Source organism: Aphis gossypii, chromosome 1 (genome assembly GCF_020184175.1).
Source record: "Aphis gossypii isolate Hap1 chromosome 1, ASM2018417v2, whole genome shotgun sequence".
In the NCBI taxonomy this organism is placed as follows: domain Eukaryota; kingdom Metazoa; phylum Arthropoda; class Insecta; order Hemiptera; family Aphididae; genus Aphis; species Aphis gossypii.
In genome coordinates, this window is record NC_065530.1 from 74,298,719 (window position 1) to 74,319,800 (window position 21,082).

General features: G+C 27.1%; 1 protein-coding gene across 1 annotated transcript in view; it reads left to right on the top strand.

Annotated features, from left to right (window-relative positions):
- LOC114119928 (octopamine receptor beta-1R-like) overlaps positions 1-16,124 on the top strand; it is a 108,806-nt gene extending 92,682 nt beyond the window's left edge. The window contains exons 3-4 of the mRNA XM_050206849.1: positions 9,959-10,195; positions 15,652-16,124. Of these exons, the coding sequence (XP_050062806.1) occupies positions 9,959-10,195; positions 15,652-16,036 (622 nt within the window). The 3' untranslated portion in view covers positions 16,037-16,124. The remainder of the gene's footprint in view (positions 1-9,958; positions 10,196-15,651) is intronic.
- The last annotated feature ends 4,958 nt before the right edge of the window (positions 16,125-21,082 follow it).

Below are 21,082 nucleotides of genomic sequence, written 5' to 3' on the forward strand. Positions count from 1 at the left end.
ATGAAAATATCTGAAACCGTAAAATGAAAATCTAATCTAATATACGTGCCCTATATGATATAAGCTCCGTATTTCATTAAATTTAAACTTAACGGGTGTTAAATTATTTTCCGTGGATACTGTAGTGAAAGTATATGTAATTGCTGCTCGCTTAAACTGTCTGTTTGTATTTTATAGAGTTTCTTCCACAGTCTAGGCCATAGAATGAAGCTTATAAGTGTTCCCGACGTTTTATTTTGGGATTTAAAGTGTAAAATGGGGTAATTTATTTATTTTTTATTTATTTATTTATTTGATGAGCTATAAATCCCGGTGCGTGGTATAAATAAAACAAATTCTAACTCAATAATTCAAAAATAATGATAATACACAATTTTTCAAGTATAAAACAACTTCAACTGTTCAAAATATTGTACCTATATAAAAGCCATCACTCAAAAATTATAAAATAGGGCTACACGTTTTTATATGGCAGGTGAAAAATAACTCACCAGTAGAAATACATCACATAAATAAAAATATCCTTTCTAAATGTATCAATGCGTTGTGTTTTTCGTAAACATAATACTAAAAATCCAACAATAGATTTGAGTGCAACAAAACTAGCACAGTTAGTGTTTTACGTTGAAGACGATTGACCTAAAAAAAAATGTACAATACGTTAGTTATATACGTCATATTGTGTGAAGTATGTGTGAAAACCCACAGTTTTTGTTTATCGTGGGACCTAATTATCCCATACTTTCACGATAAACAGAAGAAGACCTTTTGATTTTCGAAGCATCAAGAGGGCGCGCAATCCCGAAGAGAGCGCCGATCAAGTGCCCGACAAGTGAAATCACTAACGTGCCAAAAAGGTTGACTTTGCTGATTGACGATAATCGAAATTCTAGTTGTACTTTTTCACGAAACAAGAATGAAAATAAAAGTAATTCGTGATGTATTCATAGGACCATGTATTTTAAAATGGAACGCTACATTTTAAGGAATAGAAATATGAAACTTAAACACCACTAAAAAAAAATACTCAATAAATAATAAAATTAATACTATTATTCAAGAATCTTTTACGTTCAACTATACGTGAATATAAAATAAAATTTGAAAAAAAACTTTTAATATTTCAAAATGGTATTAAGCAATTGATAATTACTATACTCAAATATATAACCTATTACTTAAATTCATATGAAAAAAGATGTACAAATCATAATTAACTTTTATGTATATATATAATATATATTATTATTATCTTTTTTAGACATTTTTTATTATGAAGTTTTAGTAAATTAATATATTATTTTTTTTTATACTAAACAATTTAAGTTTAATGGATTTATAATATTATATAATTATAATTATTATTAGTCATAAGGAATGTATTACTTACCATTTACTAGACAAAATTTTTGCAAACTAAGTACTTACTTGACTTAGGTTTTAATACATTTTGAAATACATTAAGTCAGGGCCGGATTTAAGGGAGAGCAACCGGAGCGACAGCCCCTGTGCCTTCACAAAAGAGGGGACTCCACAATAGTGACTTCGAAAAAAAAATCTTTCAAATTACAAATGTACTGTCACCCCGCCGTCCCGTCGAAAGTGACCAATAGGATTAAAATAAATTTAACACTGATTCCCAATGGGCGATTCCGTGAATTTTATGTAGCATGTTTGTATATAACCTTGAATTTACTTTGAAAAAAAATTGTTCATTTTATTTGGAAAATAATTTGGGACACGAAGGCCCCCACTCCTTTGATGCCCCTGGGCCTCCACTCCTCTAAATCCGGCCCTGCATTCAGTAATTACTATAGACGTTTATTTAGAATTCAAACCTATTTTATACACTATGTAAAAATATTATAAGTAAATAAAAGTATAAAACCTTTCTCATTTCTTAAATAAATTGTATCATAATAAATTCCCATGCATACATACTTTTACTTTTTCACACAATTTACAATAATAATAATAAATGTACTTCAATATTTTTAAATGTTTACCTACAAATCAACACGCCATTATAATTATTAACAAAAACAGTTAACTAAAAACAAATATACCATCACCAAACTTTGACTTGTGGGGTTCATTGACCATCCTGTCATCGCCAAAATACTGGTCTGGTAATTAATTATTCACTAGGAAACCGTGATTAATTCCTATTCAAAAAATATGATAATATTCAATAGCTCGTGTTTTACAGGGAACTGCGTAGTTCGTACTATAATATTACATCTATTTATTAAAATTTAGTGACTTCACTTGAAAAAACAACACCTGTTGTAGGTACTTTGTTAATTATTACTTAGATGCGCTTAATAAGTATTTGTATAGGTACTTATTTATTGTACACATAATTAACTATTTCTGAGATCTATAACACGGATATCTCGACAAATAGGAAGATATCTTATGACTCGCATCATGGAGTTATTACTTGATACGAGGAAGCATAAAACACTATAATAAGCACGTTATTAAAAACCGTTTTTGCCGGTTTTCTGGGTTTTCAGTCATATATTGAACGTGTTAATTTATTATAACGGTATGACATCAGTCTACATAGTCTACAAGTAAGCATCTTATCGTTATTTCCGTGTCGTTAAATCGTACGGATCGGTTTGTGTTGTGAATATAAACGATTTTTCTTCAGTCTGATAGGCGTTCAAATATCTGACACATGATTAGAATGGAAACTAAGCGGATTTTGCCATTTTTCAATTTACTTATGGTAATTTTGAATTCAAGTGGAACGAAAACATGTCACCGATAATAACATATAGTGCACTGTAAATAAACTGCCAGTGTAGTCGTCTTCTGAAATAAAAAGCGAGTTTGTAATATTTAATATACAAATACGAAATATATATGTACTTAGCCACATAGGTATAGTTCTATAAAGTAATGAATAATTTAACTGTGACGCGGTTTTTATACTTTCCTACCATATTACCTTCTCTGTCAGTACTCACATACGCCACTGATCTCGTTTATATACTGTTCAGTGTTCATGCATCCACTATAACAATACATCATTTATAGGTACCTACCTATATATTCATATTTATACGAGTAAAAAAGTAATAATCTAAACTTACCTATAATATTACATTACTAAAGTCGATCGTCAAAATACATAAATATTTAAATAAACTAATATATTATCAACGTAAAAAAACTAAGAATTTTTTATAATGAACTTAACCTATTATGTTTATTAATTTAACATTTTTGCGATATTTCATTACTTGAAAACCAATTTGATAAATTTGCTTTAATTACGGTTCGTTTCATATTTTCTCTTAGTAATTTTAAAAGGGGTTTGTTTTCAAAAATATAATTATACTCTACCATAATCAAAAACCCCGGGTTTTGCTGTCAAGTCACAGAATGAAAACGTACTTCAATTTTTAATAACCCTATTTTGTTGAATATTTATAAAATGCGACATTGCAGATTCTAGAATTAATTAGGTGTATATTTATAAGACCATCTATTTAAGCACTTGAAGGCTTAATTCTTAAAATAGCATTATTAGTTTGTTTAAATTCCATTATTATATTGTATATTTATGAAAAATTCAAAATGTAATAAAAGTAACAGACATTGTTTTATTCTTTTGAAAATATTATACACACAACAAACTAATAACATTCATGGTTTACAACTGATTTAATTTGTTTTATTCTTAACCTATTTTTCAGTTATATTCTACTCTTGATTATAGTCACTGTCGCGAAATTGTTGTTAACCAACTTTAACAAGGTACATTATATAGTAATCTTTTGAACAAATAAAAAAAGTAATTTATTTTTCTTTATATATTTTTAAAATAATTTTGCAGTGTTACCAGTATTATTTACGAAAGATAGATATGGTATCCTATCATACTATATTTATAGAAATGTATAGAACTAGGATGATTTTGCTGACCTATATAAGTAATTCAAATTCAATAAATTCTCAAAAAAATAATGGGTAACTATTTACGGTTAATCCATAATAAATTGTTAAATAAAATTTCGTTTTTTTCTAGCATTATACCTGATCAATAATTTATAACTCTATGCTAACAAGATTAATTTTCATTAATATTTTAAACATATAAATCGTCATTAAAAAAAAAAAAGGTATGCGTTTTTGACTTTAAAATTAAAACTTTAAATATACATTAATCATATTTAAGTTTTCATTTCATAAACTTTTAATATATATCATATCTAACAAAATTAAAATTATTATAAAATTTCAAATTTTGAGGACCAGAAAACTTAAAAAAAATTTATATCATTATAAAGAATCTAACAACAGTTATTTGTTTCATTAGATCTGTGTATATTATTATTATTATTTTTATCATTATTTTTTATTTTTTATTTTTGAGTTAAAGGGAAATTAAATTTGTATTGTAGGTAGAAATATAATTTATTACATTGATAAATAGAATGCATATTAAATATGAACATTTATCTTTATTTTATTTTAAATAATTTATATTAAACACACAAAATAATATAATTGAATAATAAATCAAAGCGAAACCTAAAAAGTACTATTTGGTCGTCACAAAAACTAATAAAGTACCCAATGTATCTAAAATATAGTTCTCTATTTTCTTATCACTTTAACAGCTATTTAAACCATTATAAAAGCTATATACTTAAATGTTAGTACTTGCCAATAATTTATCATTATCTTTTCATTTTAATTTTGATTTATAGTGCATGTCTGGGAATATAGATTCTTCTAGATAAACTATTAATACATTTTCCCATCTTTGAGTTTGAAAAGCATTGATGTGTTTACATTCTGTTTAGCTTAAATATTGACCGAATTAAGCAAAATCCACTTAAACTGTGTTTGGCTAATAAATTTGAAACTTTCTAAAAGTATTTTATTGCGTCCATAACTAATAAGCACACGTACCAACGGATACACGATATTTCAGCCTCTGCCATTATAATTTAAACAACTTATGTAATACTAAATGTGTATATTAATCAACTAATTAATTATTAAATTTAAAATAGTCTGATTCTTATTAAATAATAATATTTAATAAAATATTAATTGAGACATTGGAGATATTTTATCATTTAAATATTATACTGTCACTATTTATTGAAAATTATTTTGCTTCTGCAAGTAATAAAGACACATAAACAATAATTTACAAAATTATTTTAATCATTTTACTTGTACAAATCGTAGAGTATTAAAATTTGTGACTTGACATTCAGATTAAAGATTTATATATCATTAAGCTATATGTTATTATATAATATTTTGAATCTCATTAAAAATTCGTAGGCATTCAACCATATCATAACCTTATACATTAACTTTTTAAATTTATTGAGTTTTTTCTTTTATAAAATGGACACTTATTTATTGCCTCGGAATAATACTGTAAATAAATATCACAAATAATTCTTACAAATAGCTTTTATACTTACAAAATTATTAAATTTTATCAAAGAGTGTAATGCAATGTCTTAATATTTATTTAAGAATTATTTTATATTCGATATTAACTGTCTAAAAATTTTTATTTTTTATAATAACAATTTTGTATAATATAATAATCACAATTATTTTACATTAACTATAACTATAATTTACAGAGTTATAAATCACGTTAATAATTATTTATCATATCATTTATATTAATTTTTATCTGGAAATATAAACTACAATGCATTTTATATTACTTTAAATATATTTAATACTCTGTGTTCACTAATTTCTTTATACAAATGTATAAACCTATTTTAAATATCAATAAATAAAACTGTTTTAATTTAAATGTTATTAAAAAAATTCAAAGAAATTAATAATACATATTTAAAGGGCTTATGAAATAATTCTACACTAAATCTTTATTGTAATCATAATACTCCAAAAAAAAAAGAGTTATAATTCTACATTTATTATTTCTTAAATAATTACTCAAATGTATTTTAAATAGAATTAAAATCTCCATGATACATTAGTAACAAAAATCCTCACGAAAATCTCAAAATTCCTATTCTTTGTACTTGCTTCCACTTACTATAAAAAATTTTACTCGAACACTTTAACCCACCTAAATCCCCTAATATCAAATCTCTCTTCCTGGTAATTCTTCTCGTCGCTTAAAACGTAATTTGCCACGAGTTCTCTTAAACATATAATTGGAGAAAAAAATAGATAATAGAATAATAAATATTTTACAACTAAACAATCGTATGTGTATAATATACATTATATTTAATTCTGGTTTGTATTAAAACCCTATCGAAAAAATACTTCTTCATATTCTTTTTTCTCATAAATTATATTCTATATTAATAATTTAATCAACTTAAGGCAATTTTATATTTTATCGATTTGAGTCTTAACGGTCGATTACCTATGTCTTTCCGAAATAGGTATTAAATAATTAAAAAAAAAAATACAGTATTGGTATTCACCACAAATATTAGCTTGTAATATTTGAAAAAGTTTAAATCAAGATTAATTACTGCATAACTCTAAAATTACTGTGGAGTAACATAAAAATAAATGTATTGAATTTGTGTCATTCGCTTCAATTTTTATATGGTTAGGAAAAAAACTAAAAAAAATCTGTATTTTAATATTATTATTTATAGATAAGATTGATTACATTATATCGTTGTACCATTACTAGTTAGAACAATTATTTTATTAACAAAAGTTAAAAAAACTTAAAAATGTTAATTCGATCCGATATAAATGCTCTTAATCATATTTTTCCCCGGGTCAATATTTATTTATATTCAGCCTTGATTGGAAGCATTGTTGTTACAATAACCAATCTCCTTCTATATTTTATTATATATAGGTATTGGTATTTTTATTTAATTTTATATATGTTTGTAGAAAGATATTTTTCTCATGCATATAAATTGTAGTGGTGACTAATTTCATATACGTACCTACGCGTAGGTGCTTCTAAATATTTATATTTTCATAAATTGAATAATATTGTTTGACAAAAATATTATTTTTGTGAGCTATCTAGTCAATATTCAAAACTATATTTTAATGTTCAATATTTTTGTTTCAAAAATATTATCAAAAGTGTTTTTATAAAACGTGTTAAATTGTTTGTTCGCATAATTGAATTAAATATGCTTATATTTTTGAATTATAAAATTATTGAGAATCGATTACAGTCAAAATGTAGTCAAAAAATGTTTGGTTTAAACATTTACTTTATTCACTATTTTTCATAAATATTGAAATATACGTGTACTTTAAGATAAATTTTCTAATAATTTTAAAATATCTAGGAAAAATGTATTCTTTGTTATATTTGTATAAACATATTATTATAAAATATTTAATTGTTGATAAAAGTTATATAAATAAAGTTTGTTTTTCAAAAATTATTTTAATTTATATTTAATATGAGAAATAGCTTACAAAAGAAAAGCCAGAGGAGAGCATTGTACACGGGTCTATAAAAGGAAATAATGAATATTTAACAAAACCGTTTACAAATATATTTTTAAATTTTAAAAATCTATGATTACAATATGTATCATAGGTAGTTATTTTAAATTCTAATACATGCCAATCGTAATTTTATAAAGGTAATGACTGATAATAGTTATCTTAATAATAAAAATTGCAAAATTATTCATAGGTATGTATTCTTAGTAGAGAGACTGTCAGGATTTTTTTTCGCGTTGCTGTAGATTATTTGAAATTTTACTATTAATATTCATAATACTTTTTAAAAATATGTCTGCATCAAGTACAAGTTTACTGTACTCTTGTTTCACTCGAAAAAATAGAACAAAAGTAGACAGTGAAAATAATTTACACAGGATAAAATAATATAGATTTCTTTTTTTCCTCTTTCTTTTGAAGGACTAAAGTACAGAGTTTTTCCTCACAATAAAATTATGTTAGAAAAAAATATCTAACACAAAAGAAAACCATTTGTGTATTTTTCATAAATAACTATATCTTTTCTCAGTACTATACTAAACGGTATGTTTTAACATTCATGATATTTCCGGACAAATATAACATGTTTGTTTACAATTTATTTCAAACATATTTTCAACATTTATTTGATTTTTCATCATTATTTGGTTTGTTTTAATTAAAACAAACAATAATTACGTATAATATAATATGAACTAATGTTAATAATACACTCTTTTTCGTGTACATTAAACTAAATATGGATAAGATTATATTATAGTGTATTTTAGTAATTCAAATAATACAAATAATATCAATAAATACAGATTTTATATTTAAAAAGAATACAAAATCATAAATGAATGTTATAAGTAACATTATTAATAATGAATTATAATGGAATAAATAAACAAGTAGAGTCTTTTCGTAAATAGGAAAATATCATATTGATGCATTCCATCTATATAGAAGTTTCCGAGTAGTTAATCTTAAATAAACCTACTCTGCGTACGAAAACATAAAAACTAATTTTCATTATACTTCTTCCGTACCTGAAATTCAAAAAATTAACATTTTAAATAATTTACAATGTTTCTGATTTATTCGATCACAATGTTCACTTAAAATTATAATTAGTATATCTATCAGTGGGCGTCTTTACATTACTAGTACTTTTAATAATTAATTATTAATAAATAAAAATAAATTATTAGGTATATTATATATTTCAATGAGTTGAATTTCATTCATAAATTAATTACAAAATGTCTTATAATATTATGATATTAATGATTCATTTTACTGAGATAAGTTTTATCCATTCAGGTTAAAAAGGGTTCAAAATATATACTTTTAATTAAAGTAGGTATAGAAATATAATATAATATAATATGATATACGATGTATGAGTAGCGATATATAAGTAGCTGATGAATCAAAAAATATACAACGGAAGCTAATTTACAGTAGGTAGCTAATAATTTAAATCATTAAGCATTTAATACATTATTTGTTTTGAGTTCTTTGGTATATTTACATGGTATTAAATGTAAAAATGTGTATATTATTTTAGAATCTCTCTATCTTTTTAACATAAACCATAAATCAGACACTATTCGTGCGCCGGTACACAAATCAAGTAAAAGTACCTAAATGAAAAAAGGGAAAATTTAAACCCCTACAAACATAATATAATTTAACATTACCATTATGATCATCTGTAAAATGTTCGCTACCTACCCGTTTTAGATTAATATAATATAGCTAATCAAGAAGGTCTGCAAAATTAATGCGAACCTTTTCAATATAAAATCGTACACTGTGGCACTAACACTGAATATAATTTGTCCCCGTTACACTTAAGAACTCATTTTAACGTCATGGCAATTTATATCGAACGCCATGACGTCATCACGTTTCTATGTCGATATTTTGTTCAATCACTTTGACGAAACAGCCAACAGGCATAAAACAAATTTAATCTCCACTATATAATATCTTTTACAATTTTCTCTGCGAAACGGCAAACTGCACGGCTACGATTTTTGCGTGGTGAAGATAGTTTTATACTATCATAATAATATTGTGTTTTTCTATTGTTTACGCATCGATAACAATATTTATGTGAACCACACATTGTATCTGGACCCTGTGTATAGCAATATAATAGTGCAGTAAATGATACTGAAGGGACTGCAGCGTACATCCCTCCCCAAAATTCCAAGAAAATTTAAAAATACTTTCATAATTCTATAAACGTATTGCGTGAAAAGTAACGATTTGATAAAATTGGAATTTGCATGAAGATCTGAAAATTCTGAAACGTTCTATACTAGCGACATCAGTAGTTTTTATAGGTACTAAATGTATGAGTGATCTTAATCGAATTTTCTTTATACAACAACTTATCAGATTTTCACTATAAAAAAAGCGACTTCCTGACTATACCACGACCTATGATCCGAATACGTTAGTTTGTGTAATTTATGTTGTATTTTATTTTCTATGTTTTCAGGAGCAAAGTGGCCGCGGCACTACTAAACAAGCACCTACAGATCAACGGCATAAGCGCACTCGGGGCGCTGTCGAATTCAGATGCTGTGAAGGACGTCGATGTGGAAACGGATCCGGATTCGGGAGCTTTCCGACCAGCGGCCTCGAGTAACAAAATGAAACGGGAACGGAAAGCGGCCCGTACCTTGGGCATCATTATGTCCGCATTCTTGGCATGTTGGCTACCTTTTTTTACATGGTGAACATTATTATTTGATAATATGTACTATAATATATACATTTTTTTCACATAAAACGTTACCTCTTTAGCTTTGTTCTGGGTTTTTTTTTTTTTTAATAACTTGTACCGGTACCCGACGTATGGTGACGTACGTCCTTCGTGCTTTCAGGAACCATCGGGTACATCTGCGCTTTTTTTTACCATATTTGGAAAAAATATTTAATATTACAAGTCCAGGCAGGTGTTTCCGATATTGGCTGTATATTTCACACTGCGGGAGACGGTGATACACAGTTACGATGAAACTGTTTTCACTCATAAGCAACAACTAACAACAAAATCCATTGAACATCCGTAAAAAAAAACTGTTATATATTGGTGCGTGAACGAAATTAATGAAAAAAGTTGTGTAGGTACGCTAATATAGTATCGACCATACTGTATTTTCCATTATAATGGTTTTTTTTTATATACCAGCATTCTGACATAAATAATATTATTTACTAGACGTCATCTAATAATTACAAATATATAAAATTATAAAAATAGAGTTTTATCAGTATTCAAACCAGGACATGTATGTACTTCCTATATCATAATAGCTTAAAGTTGGGTAACGAAAACTTTTTGTTTTTAATTTAAAATATAAAATTTCATCTCGATTAGTTCAGAACACTCGAAGCACTTTTTATGCAAAAACTATTGAAATACAACATTTGAGTTTCGGATCCCGCATTAAAAAATATTATATCCTCCTTCACCACCTCTTAGAGCTATATTAAGTTGGCCACCCAACCCGTAACTCATCATACCGAACGTCATCGTACCTTACATGCCACTCCACATAATAGTATGTGATATTATCTGCATATTAATTTCGTTAAACCCTAGACATCATTTTTTAAGTCTACCTCGTCAAAAATATTATAAACGTACATGTATAAGTACAAAATCTTCAGATTCGTATTTTTAATAAAGTTTTTACTATTATAAAAAAAATATATTATATCATATATGTAAATAAGAAACAGTGAATAAAAATATCTAAGTATAGATGGATACATCAAAAAATTTATATATTTATATTTTCTAAACCACTTTTCAATACATTTATTAAAAAAAATTTTATTATTTTACGAAAAAATATTATATGAAGTTTTAAGAACCATTCGATAATCTCCAACAGTCTTCTAAAACTTAATCTATTTAAGCGTGACAATTCCATTTCTGTAACCATTGAATTGAATATTATAAACTTCGAAGCAATGATAAATCATTTAATCAAGAAATCATTTTGAATCGAGATAAGTTAACCCAAAAACAGTTATAAGTTTTTTTTTTTTTTTAATAACTTGTACCGGTACCCGACGTATGGTGACGTACGTCCTTCGTGCTTTCAGGAACCATCGGGTACATCTGCGCTTTTTTTTACCATATTTGGAAAAAATATTTAATATTACAAGTCCAGGCAGGTGTTTCCGATATTGGCTGTATATTTCACACTGCGGGAGACGGTGATACACAGTTACGATGAAACTGTTTTCACTCATAAGCAACAACTAACAACAAAATCCATTGAACATCCGTAAAAAAAAACTGTTATATATTGGTGCGTGAACGAAATTAATGAAAAAAGTTGTGTAGGTACGCTAATATAGTATCGACCATACTGTATTTTCCATTATAATGGTTTTTTTTTATATACCAGCATTCTGACATAAATAATATTATTTACTAGACGTCATCTAATAATTACAAATATATAAAATTATAAAAATAGAGTTTTATCAGTATTCAAACCAGGACATGTATGTACTTCCTATATCATAATAGCTTAAAGTTGGGTAACGAAAACTTTTTGTTTTTAATTTAAAATATAAAATTTCATCTCGATTAGTTCAGAACACTCGAAGCACTTTTTATGCAAAAACTATTGAAATACAACATTTGAGTTTCGGATCCCGCATTAAAAAATATTATATCCTCCTTCACCACCTCTTAGAGCTATATTAAGTTGGCCACCCAACCCGTAACTCATCATACCGAACGTCATCGTACCTTACATGCCACTCCACATAATAGTATGTGATATTATCTGCATATTAATTTCGTTAAACCCTAGACATCATTTTTTAAGTCTACCTCGTCAAAAATATTATAAACGTACATGTATAAGTACAAAATCTTCAGATTCGTATTTTTAATAAAGTTTTTACTATTATAAAAAAAATATATTATATCATATATGTAAATAAGAAACAGTGAATAAAAATATCTAAGTATAGATGGATACATCAAAAAATTTATATATTTATATTTTCTAAACCACTTTTCAATACATTTATTAAAAAAAATTTTATTATTTTACGAAAAAATATTATATGAAGTTTTAAGAACCATTCGATAATCTCCAACAGTCTTCTAAAACTTAATCTATTTAAGCGTGACAATTCCATTTCTGTAACCATTGAATTGAATATTATAAACTTCGAAGCAATGATAAATCATTTAATCAAGAAATCATTTTGAATCGAGATAAGTTAACCCAAAAACAGTTATAAGTTTTTTTTTTTTTTAATGAGGGTGTTTATTTTACAGTTTTTTGTCATTTCCATTACAACACGGAAACTTATGCAATCTTCAGCGGTCAATATTATTAACTTTATAGTTTTGAGGCTTGTACGTTTTTCAGCTAAAAATTAATTACCAACAAGAACCAGTGACACTAATTTTTCCCGTTAGATATCATAAAATCAATAACTACTCGCAGCCTACGTCACACGTAACTATTCAGTTATTTTAAAAATAAATGTTATCGATTTTTAGTGGTTTTTTTTTATTATTATTATTATTATTATTATTCACCTCTGCTATTTACCTTCATCACTGCACATCACTGCAAAAACGATTTCCCATGTTCAATGTTGATTCGTCGTTTCACATCAATGAACTTGGTATCGAATTTGTTTAACATCAATGCGCGTATATCCGTTCTTGACAACTTATTCTAGGCCAACATTGATAAAACTATACGAAAAAAAAACATCAACCAACACATAAAATGTACATAAAAGTAGAATCACATTTTTTTATAGTATCCTATTTTATTTACTCATGTTATATACATTTATAAGCAAAATATAATATAATATATATATATATATTAATATTTCTAAATAGTTTTCATTTTTTTCCAAGTCCATTTCTCAAAAGTTGAGCATTGAAAACGAAAATATAATGTGTTATATTTTGTATTATATACAACATAGCTTTCTCTAAATTCTTATCGATCACAAATGTAAACTTTAACTTCTAGTTAAAAGTTAAACAGCCGATTAGTAGTGTACCATTTATTTTATGTACCCTCTAGATAACACGCTTGACATTAACATTAATAACCTGACCCTTACGCAGCCAGTGCAGTTATCTATATGATTAAAGCAAGTAAACCAAATGAAAAATCTTTTCTTTGTTTTTTAAGTTTATTTATTTATTTATTTAGAGACTTGCTTTCTATTTCATATATATTATAATGTGTATACATAATACACAATATATTTGTATTACATATAAATTACTTGTAGTACTAATATTATTAAAAATAAGCTCATTTGATGGAAATATTTGAAAACGTCTAACGAAAACCGAGGAAATTTTAATTAAAAAAATGTAACAATAAAATGTCCAGGTGTTCGAAACCGTTTACATAAAAATACCCAGTACTTAATGAAGTATTGTACAAAGATTATTCCAACTGATTTCTGTTATTAACAATAAGTTTCGGTATCAGATATATCAGTCTTGTATGTAGGTATAAAAATTATTTATACATTCTACTTTTTCAAGAAATATTTAAAAAGCTATATGCCTACACAACACTACTCTAAAGTAATGTTTCCGCCGCATGGATAGAAACGGAATAAAAACATAGACATCATATTAATTATGCATCATTAATAATAATAATAATATTGTTCTAAAAGCTATCGCTGCCACGTTTTTCTTTGAAAATCCCCCTTCGCTGCAACACTTTACAAGATGTTTGGTTGCAAAGGTTTGAATATTATGATGATGAATAATAACTCACTTAAATAACGTCTTATATTCCATATACGTGACTTTTGATGTTCAGATACTATTATTGATCTCTTTTTACCAAATAATCCAGCGAAAAAATAAATGGAAAAAACGTCTATGACGCGATAATAATTTATCAAGCACCGCAATCATTATAGTGTGTGTGTGTGTGTGTGTGTGTGTGTGTGTGTGTGTGTGTGTGTGTGTGTGTGTTATTATATTTTTTTCATACTTTACAACTTGAGCGGAGCTTTTTGCATTCAAGTTACAGTCGCCCACGCTTTCACTTGTATTTTCTTCAATGGATCGCAACATCGTATCCTAATGGTAAAAAATTTTTTTTTCGTGGTTTGCGTAATGCGCAAAACAAGTTTCTAATAAAAAAACATATATTTCATGACTAACTCAATGACAAAAGAGTAAAAAAGAAAATCAATAATTTATATTCATTATTTTATCGATACTTATTTTCATCAAATAATTTATTTTTCTCCTTAAACTATGTTATTAGATTAATGTAATATTTCAGTTTACTTTCCATTTACTACGTAAACGTTTTAAAATACATTTGAATTGTTTTGCTTACTATAGGTAGTAAATATAAATAATACAAAGTACAAAACCGTTACCTACTGACGTTTCAAAAGTTCACTTGTTATAAATTATAATATTTCAAATAATCGCCTTTGAACGTTGAGTATATTTTTAAGATTAAATCGATTTACTCATTTCACAGTTTAAGTGATTTTGAAAGTCTTTCCCAATTACATTTGCTGTAGAAAAAACTTTCCATTTCTTCGGAATACAAATATTTAAATATTGTTAATACAATTTGGTACCTATTCCTTCATTTGATATTTATACACGTATAGACGTTTATCAAAATATACATGTCTTGAAAATGAATTCAGCAATGAATTTGAACTGTATTGCAATAACACAATAGTACAATACTATAAAGAACTAATGACGTGTATACAATAATATTAATAACCAAACTGTTAGTCTTATAAAAAAAAAACTCACACTTTAAGTTTTTTCATACATACATAGTATTAATATATACCAATGATGTTAACGTCCTGGTTAATAATTAAACATACGAAAAAAAATGACTTATTTTCAAGTTTTGCTCAGTCGTAGTCATTATAATATCACGGTAATAATATCGTTGGTTTTGACGTTTACGAGTTATCCAGTACCGTGTTTCGGGATCGCATGTTTTACACGGAAGCACGGTGTCGGTATAGACCACATTTTTCAAAATACTCTCCCGACCCTCGCTTTCTCGTATAACACAATATACAAATCATTTTTATTATAAAACTTATATATTATAATGCATTATTTGATATTACCGTCGATATCGTATATAATTCGTCAACTCGTGTACGCAGGTACATGATGAGCTCGCTGCTGGAAGCCGGCCCGTGGATGCCTCGGTGGGTGACGGTGCTCGTGTTCTGGGTGGGCTACTTCAACTCGGCCCTCAACCCGCTCATCTACGCGTACTTCAACCGGGAGTTCCGGGTGGCGTTCCAGAAGACGCTGCAGAGCTGCTGGCCCAGGTCGCCGCCGTGGTGTCCGCCTTGCCTGCGCCGCCGGTACGAGCAATCGCGCAACGACACGGCCACGCCGACCGCGGCTTTCGGCCAGCAGAACATGTACAACTACAGCAACGCTTCCGAAGTGCATTACATGAACCCGGCTACCATAGGTCTGCTCCAGAACAACGGCGGCAGTGGCGGAAACGGATGTCGTATCGAACAGAACGTCCTGTAGAAAGACACGCAAAAAATAAAAACAACGCAACACGTATGCGTACGTATAGCTAATTTTCCTCTCCACCCCTCACCCCCCCCCCCCCCCCCGAAGATCTACTCCACGACGATGTACACCCGAGCACACTAACGACAGAGGGGTTTTGTGGTGGGGGTGGGCTGTCTGCTTATACAATTAGAGCGGTTCAAAGGTGCGAACGCACGGACCTAGTCGGTTAGGGTTGAACGCAGACAACCTATATAAAATATTTAGTGAGAAATTCGTTCTTTTCGGTGAGCGCTGATGCAGGTGGTTTGACCTGCTGTGTCGTTTAAAAATGCGCTAAACCCTCCCAAGTCCTGACAAACACTAAAACTCCTGGCAGACCCCTAAACACTGCTGTGTGTGCGTCACTGGCGACTATTATTATTTGTTTACACATTATATTATGTCTACCTGCATAATATTATACGTACCCATTACACATAACATTAATACCGTACAGTCCCTAAGATAAAATAATAGTTATAATAGTGTCGATGAAACGTTTCACGTTATGACCGTAACGCGAATTCAAAACCGAAATACCGAAAATTGTGTACAGCGCCATAGCACAATCGAATAATATATTATTGGCGGTAGTGACTTTATATTATGTTTTTATTGATGACTCGGAGAAATATCGTGATTCTATCTTGTATTATTATTATATAATATCAGTCGACGATATTTCATTATTGGACTGTGCGAGATGACACATGCAGTGTATTTGTGACCTTAGCCCTAAATGATTAAACAAATCCCTGACTATTGTCGAATCTCCTCGTCGTCGCCAATCCAAATCGTTGTTTATAAAAATATTATAATAACATAATAATATTATAGTGCAGGATATACACACATTATAATTACAATTATTAATCCCATTTTTCACGCACAGCCCGATTGATATTCAGACTCGTTCACGTATTTCAGTCATAACTTAAAAGTACAGTATAATAATATGACCATAGAATCCAATAAAAACACAATTTAAAAAAAAAAAAAAGATTGCGTATAATATTAATGTAGGTAATCTTGTTATTAAAATAAAACCAAAGGTTATGATAACAGTTAAAATAAAAAATCCAAAAAAAAAAAAATGAAAACAAAAGAAAAACTATTTTTATTATTTTAAGTAACTTCTTATTGTCGTAAATAATTAATAAAGAAAAAGATCTACATTTACTAATTTGGCACTTGGTGACCTATTTTTCAAATTCAAAAAGTTTAGTATAAAATAATTAAATATTTAATCAGAGATACACTTGTTTCAACTTTACTCTTTTATAACGTAAAGTGGTTAAACAGCACAATAGTATATAGGTAGTTAATCTATATATCTACCTACAGACATTTTAAGTTTATAAAAATAAAAATAAATATTTTTATGAACTCTGATTTTATGTCAAAAGTCTTTTAAATAAATTACAATTATGACTTTAATTTATGTATGTATATTAAATCTGTTTACCTATATTTATATCAAATCATATATTCATATGACTTCTTTTAGTCAATGTTATTCACTTTACAATCATAATCGTCGAAGTTTTAAAAAATAGACACTATTGTTCACTCACAAATTATTTAATCAAATAATCAATAGATATTTATGTATGTATGCATTCAACTAAAAATAAATGTGTAAAATGAAAAAAAAATATAAAAGTTAATTTATCTATCAATACAAACAAAAAAAATATCAACTAATTATAATATTACCTACACACAATGGTGTATTATACTAGTGGTTAAGGGGGTTACAGCCCCCTCTCCTAAAATTTCTTCAAAATTAAAAAAAATTCTAAATGACTATTTTCTATATTATTGCCTACAACTGCACATTTTTTTTTTCAATAACCAGTTATTATTTTTTTTTACGCCACTAGCTACACAAACATTTTATTTAAATAAATTATAGGTATACATCTTTATTTTTATTTTACAAATTTAATTCAACTTATTTTTTTAAACATTTTGTAAAAAGTAACTTCAAACCCAAACCTTGTGTGGTTAATGTCGTATATTGTAATCGCATCTGAATGGCGAATAGTGAATATATTATCTTTTGTTTATCTATATAATATAGATAGGTATTTTACACATAATTAATTTACCTCTTTATATTAACTGGAATTAAATGCAGTTTAAATCATTTTTGACAAACCAAACAACTATAATTTTTAATAATTCCTAGGAGAATGCAATAAAATAGTTTATTATTCTGTGTCTGTTACCTGTCCATCTCATATTATCTATGTAACTATAAAAATGTCTTTCGAATTTTTAAATTGTGAATCTATAAATTAAAATAATTAATCTAAAAGTTTATACTATACCTAATTATAAAATAAATATTAATGTATATATATATATATATAAGTGCGTGTGTATATGAATTGTTATATTATGTTATGTTTATCCATTCGTTAACAAATATATTAAAATTAAAAGTTCTTATTTCACGTAATAATTTTACTATGTTTCGAAGTTCGAATATATGTTCATATTAATATATTATTAAGTATTTGAATGATTAGAAACATAGAAAAATAATTTTAACAATAATTTTTATGGAAAGTCAATTGTTTTCAGTTTTTAAGTTATTAAAGAAAAATATTTACTTTTTTTAATCTATAAGAGTAAATGTTTTAAATGTAGTATGTTAATATATACCAAACTCAAAATATCGATAAATACTTTTTATAATACATTAATCTATACTGCATGTGGAAATGTGCTCACGAATTTTGTTTTATGTAGGTATACGATTATATAATATCATAAATTCAAATGTAAAGGTATACATTATTTTTTATTTTTTATTATTATACAATACCTATGTCTTGTAGAATTTTAAAATTTTAAATAAAAAAATTGCTATTGAAACTCACAGCTTTTGATACTTAGTGAGAAAGGATAAACGATAGTAAATATCGCAAGTAAAAGTAAAATAATACTTAACAATGGAGTGATGATGCTTAGTTAAACCTGTACTCCAATTCAAACTATATCATTTTAGACCTAGAAAAACTTCAAGACATATAGATATTTTATAAATTACCTGATCAAATAATAATATGTTTATAAAGATTTTTTGTGAAATAAACCTAAGATAAGTCATAAAAAAATCGTCTGAAATTTCGTATAATATTACATTATGATGTAAAAAGTACTTCGTACAATATAACACAAGTGTGATTATCATCATATTATATCATAGTATGCTTGAAAGTCGGTAGTAATTAAACGCACTTAATAATTATATCTTTAATTTGATGTCTTATTGGCCATCATATCTCCATATTGGTTATAGTAGTGTGTGTTTTGTGTGTTTATAATGAATCTTTGTTATTCGGAAGCTGAATTTATGTTGGGTAAGGATGTTAGTTAATAATTATTTACTGTTTAGGGAAAAGCGTTTTGGTTTACCATGCGCTAGTACCATATTACATAATCGTTTGTCTATATGTGTTTCCGTATAATGTAGGTAGGCACTGCATCGCTTATACCGCTGGTGTGGGTGAGAGGTCCTATTTAAGAGAATCTGGAAAACGGAGAGTAAATGTTGTTTGTACAGATTTTGTTTCGTTAACTTAAATTCTCCAAGACAGAGTGAGTTACACCAATAAGAGGGCGCAAGTGGGTTAATGTGTTCCTGTACCTACCTACAGATTAGATGAAGTATTTAATGGATTTTCATCGTGAGGTACTGTACATATATATATTGCTCTTTCATCTGCCGAATCTGCTTAAATAATCTTATCATTGATGAGTTGATCTGCACATCTGCTGCAGGTACCATAATACATAACATGTGTGTACATTGATTGAGTATAATGTAAAGACGAGACTTCACGTTGTTGCAACGACAGCATTAGTATACATTATGTATACAACTGTAGTTGTAGTATCCAGTAAAGTTGAGTATGTAAATATTTTGTCAATAATTACATCGCGTACAAAACGAACCCTGATCGAAACATAGGTTTACATTTTAGTCGTCCGAAGATAACTTAACACACAATTATCAAAATTTATTAAAACACATAAAATGACATAAAATAATTAATTCATCATGGCAAATTCAAAGACAAAGTACAAAATATACCTAACATACAATAACATTCCGTCTTTTATTGTATCTTTTATTTTATATGTAATGTATAATCAAAAAAATATGGTTTATCAAATTTACAAAATATCATATTATATTATACTATCTGTTTAGCAATAAATCTGGTGTACAGTTTGATTGATGTAACATTGTTTTATCATATTATTACCTATACACTATAAAACATTGTATACTACTGAAATTATTAGAATATGTCCATAGTATAATATTATTATGTATTTAACCATTAAATAGTAATTCTAACAGACCATCTCGTGTTTATCAAATTGTACGATTGAAACGTGTTTATAGTTTTTAAGTTAATAATATTGTATAATACGCGACCGTCCTGTAGAATATGTGTATTTAGTATAATATTATTATAAAACATCTTACACAATACACATGTTATAACATCCTATACTAATGTAATTTGTATTTTTTATATAATTTTCCATATAAATACCTACCTATCTAATTATTACTTACTTTAAGCTTTCACTAGATATAGTTTTTTTTTTTGTATGTACCTACCTACCTATTAAAAATTAAAAAATATTATTAGTAATTCATAAATGTTAAATTATTATATGTGTTAAAAAAAACTAATTGGACCAAAGCAATATGTAACTAAATAAGTAATGTAATAAAAGTTCTTAACTTTTTACATTATAATTTTTCAAGAATAAATAATCGAAAAAAATCTAAAAAATATGTACAAATTATCATAAAGATATAATATTTTAAAATGTAAGGGTAATGTTTACATGTAAATTATAATATTATAATCTATTTACACATTCAATTCTTCGACAACTCATTACACATAAACTGAAATATGACTTCCGCATCTTGTTTATACGTTAATTTATTATTATAACAGTAAAATAAAAAGTGTATCGTCATAC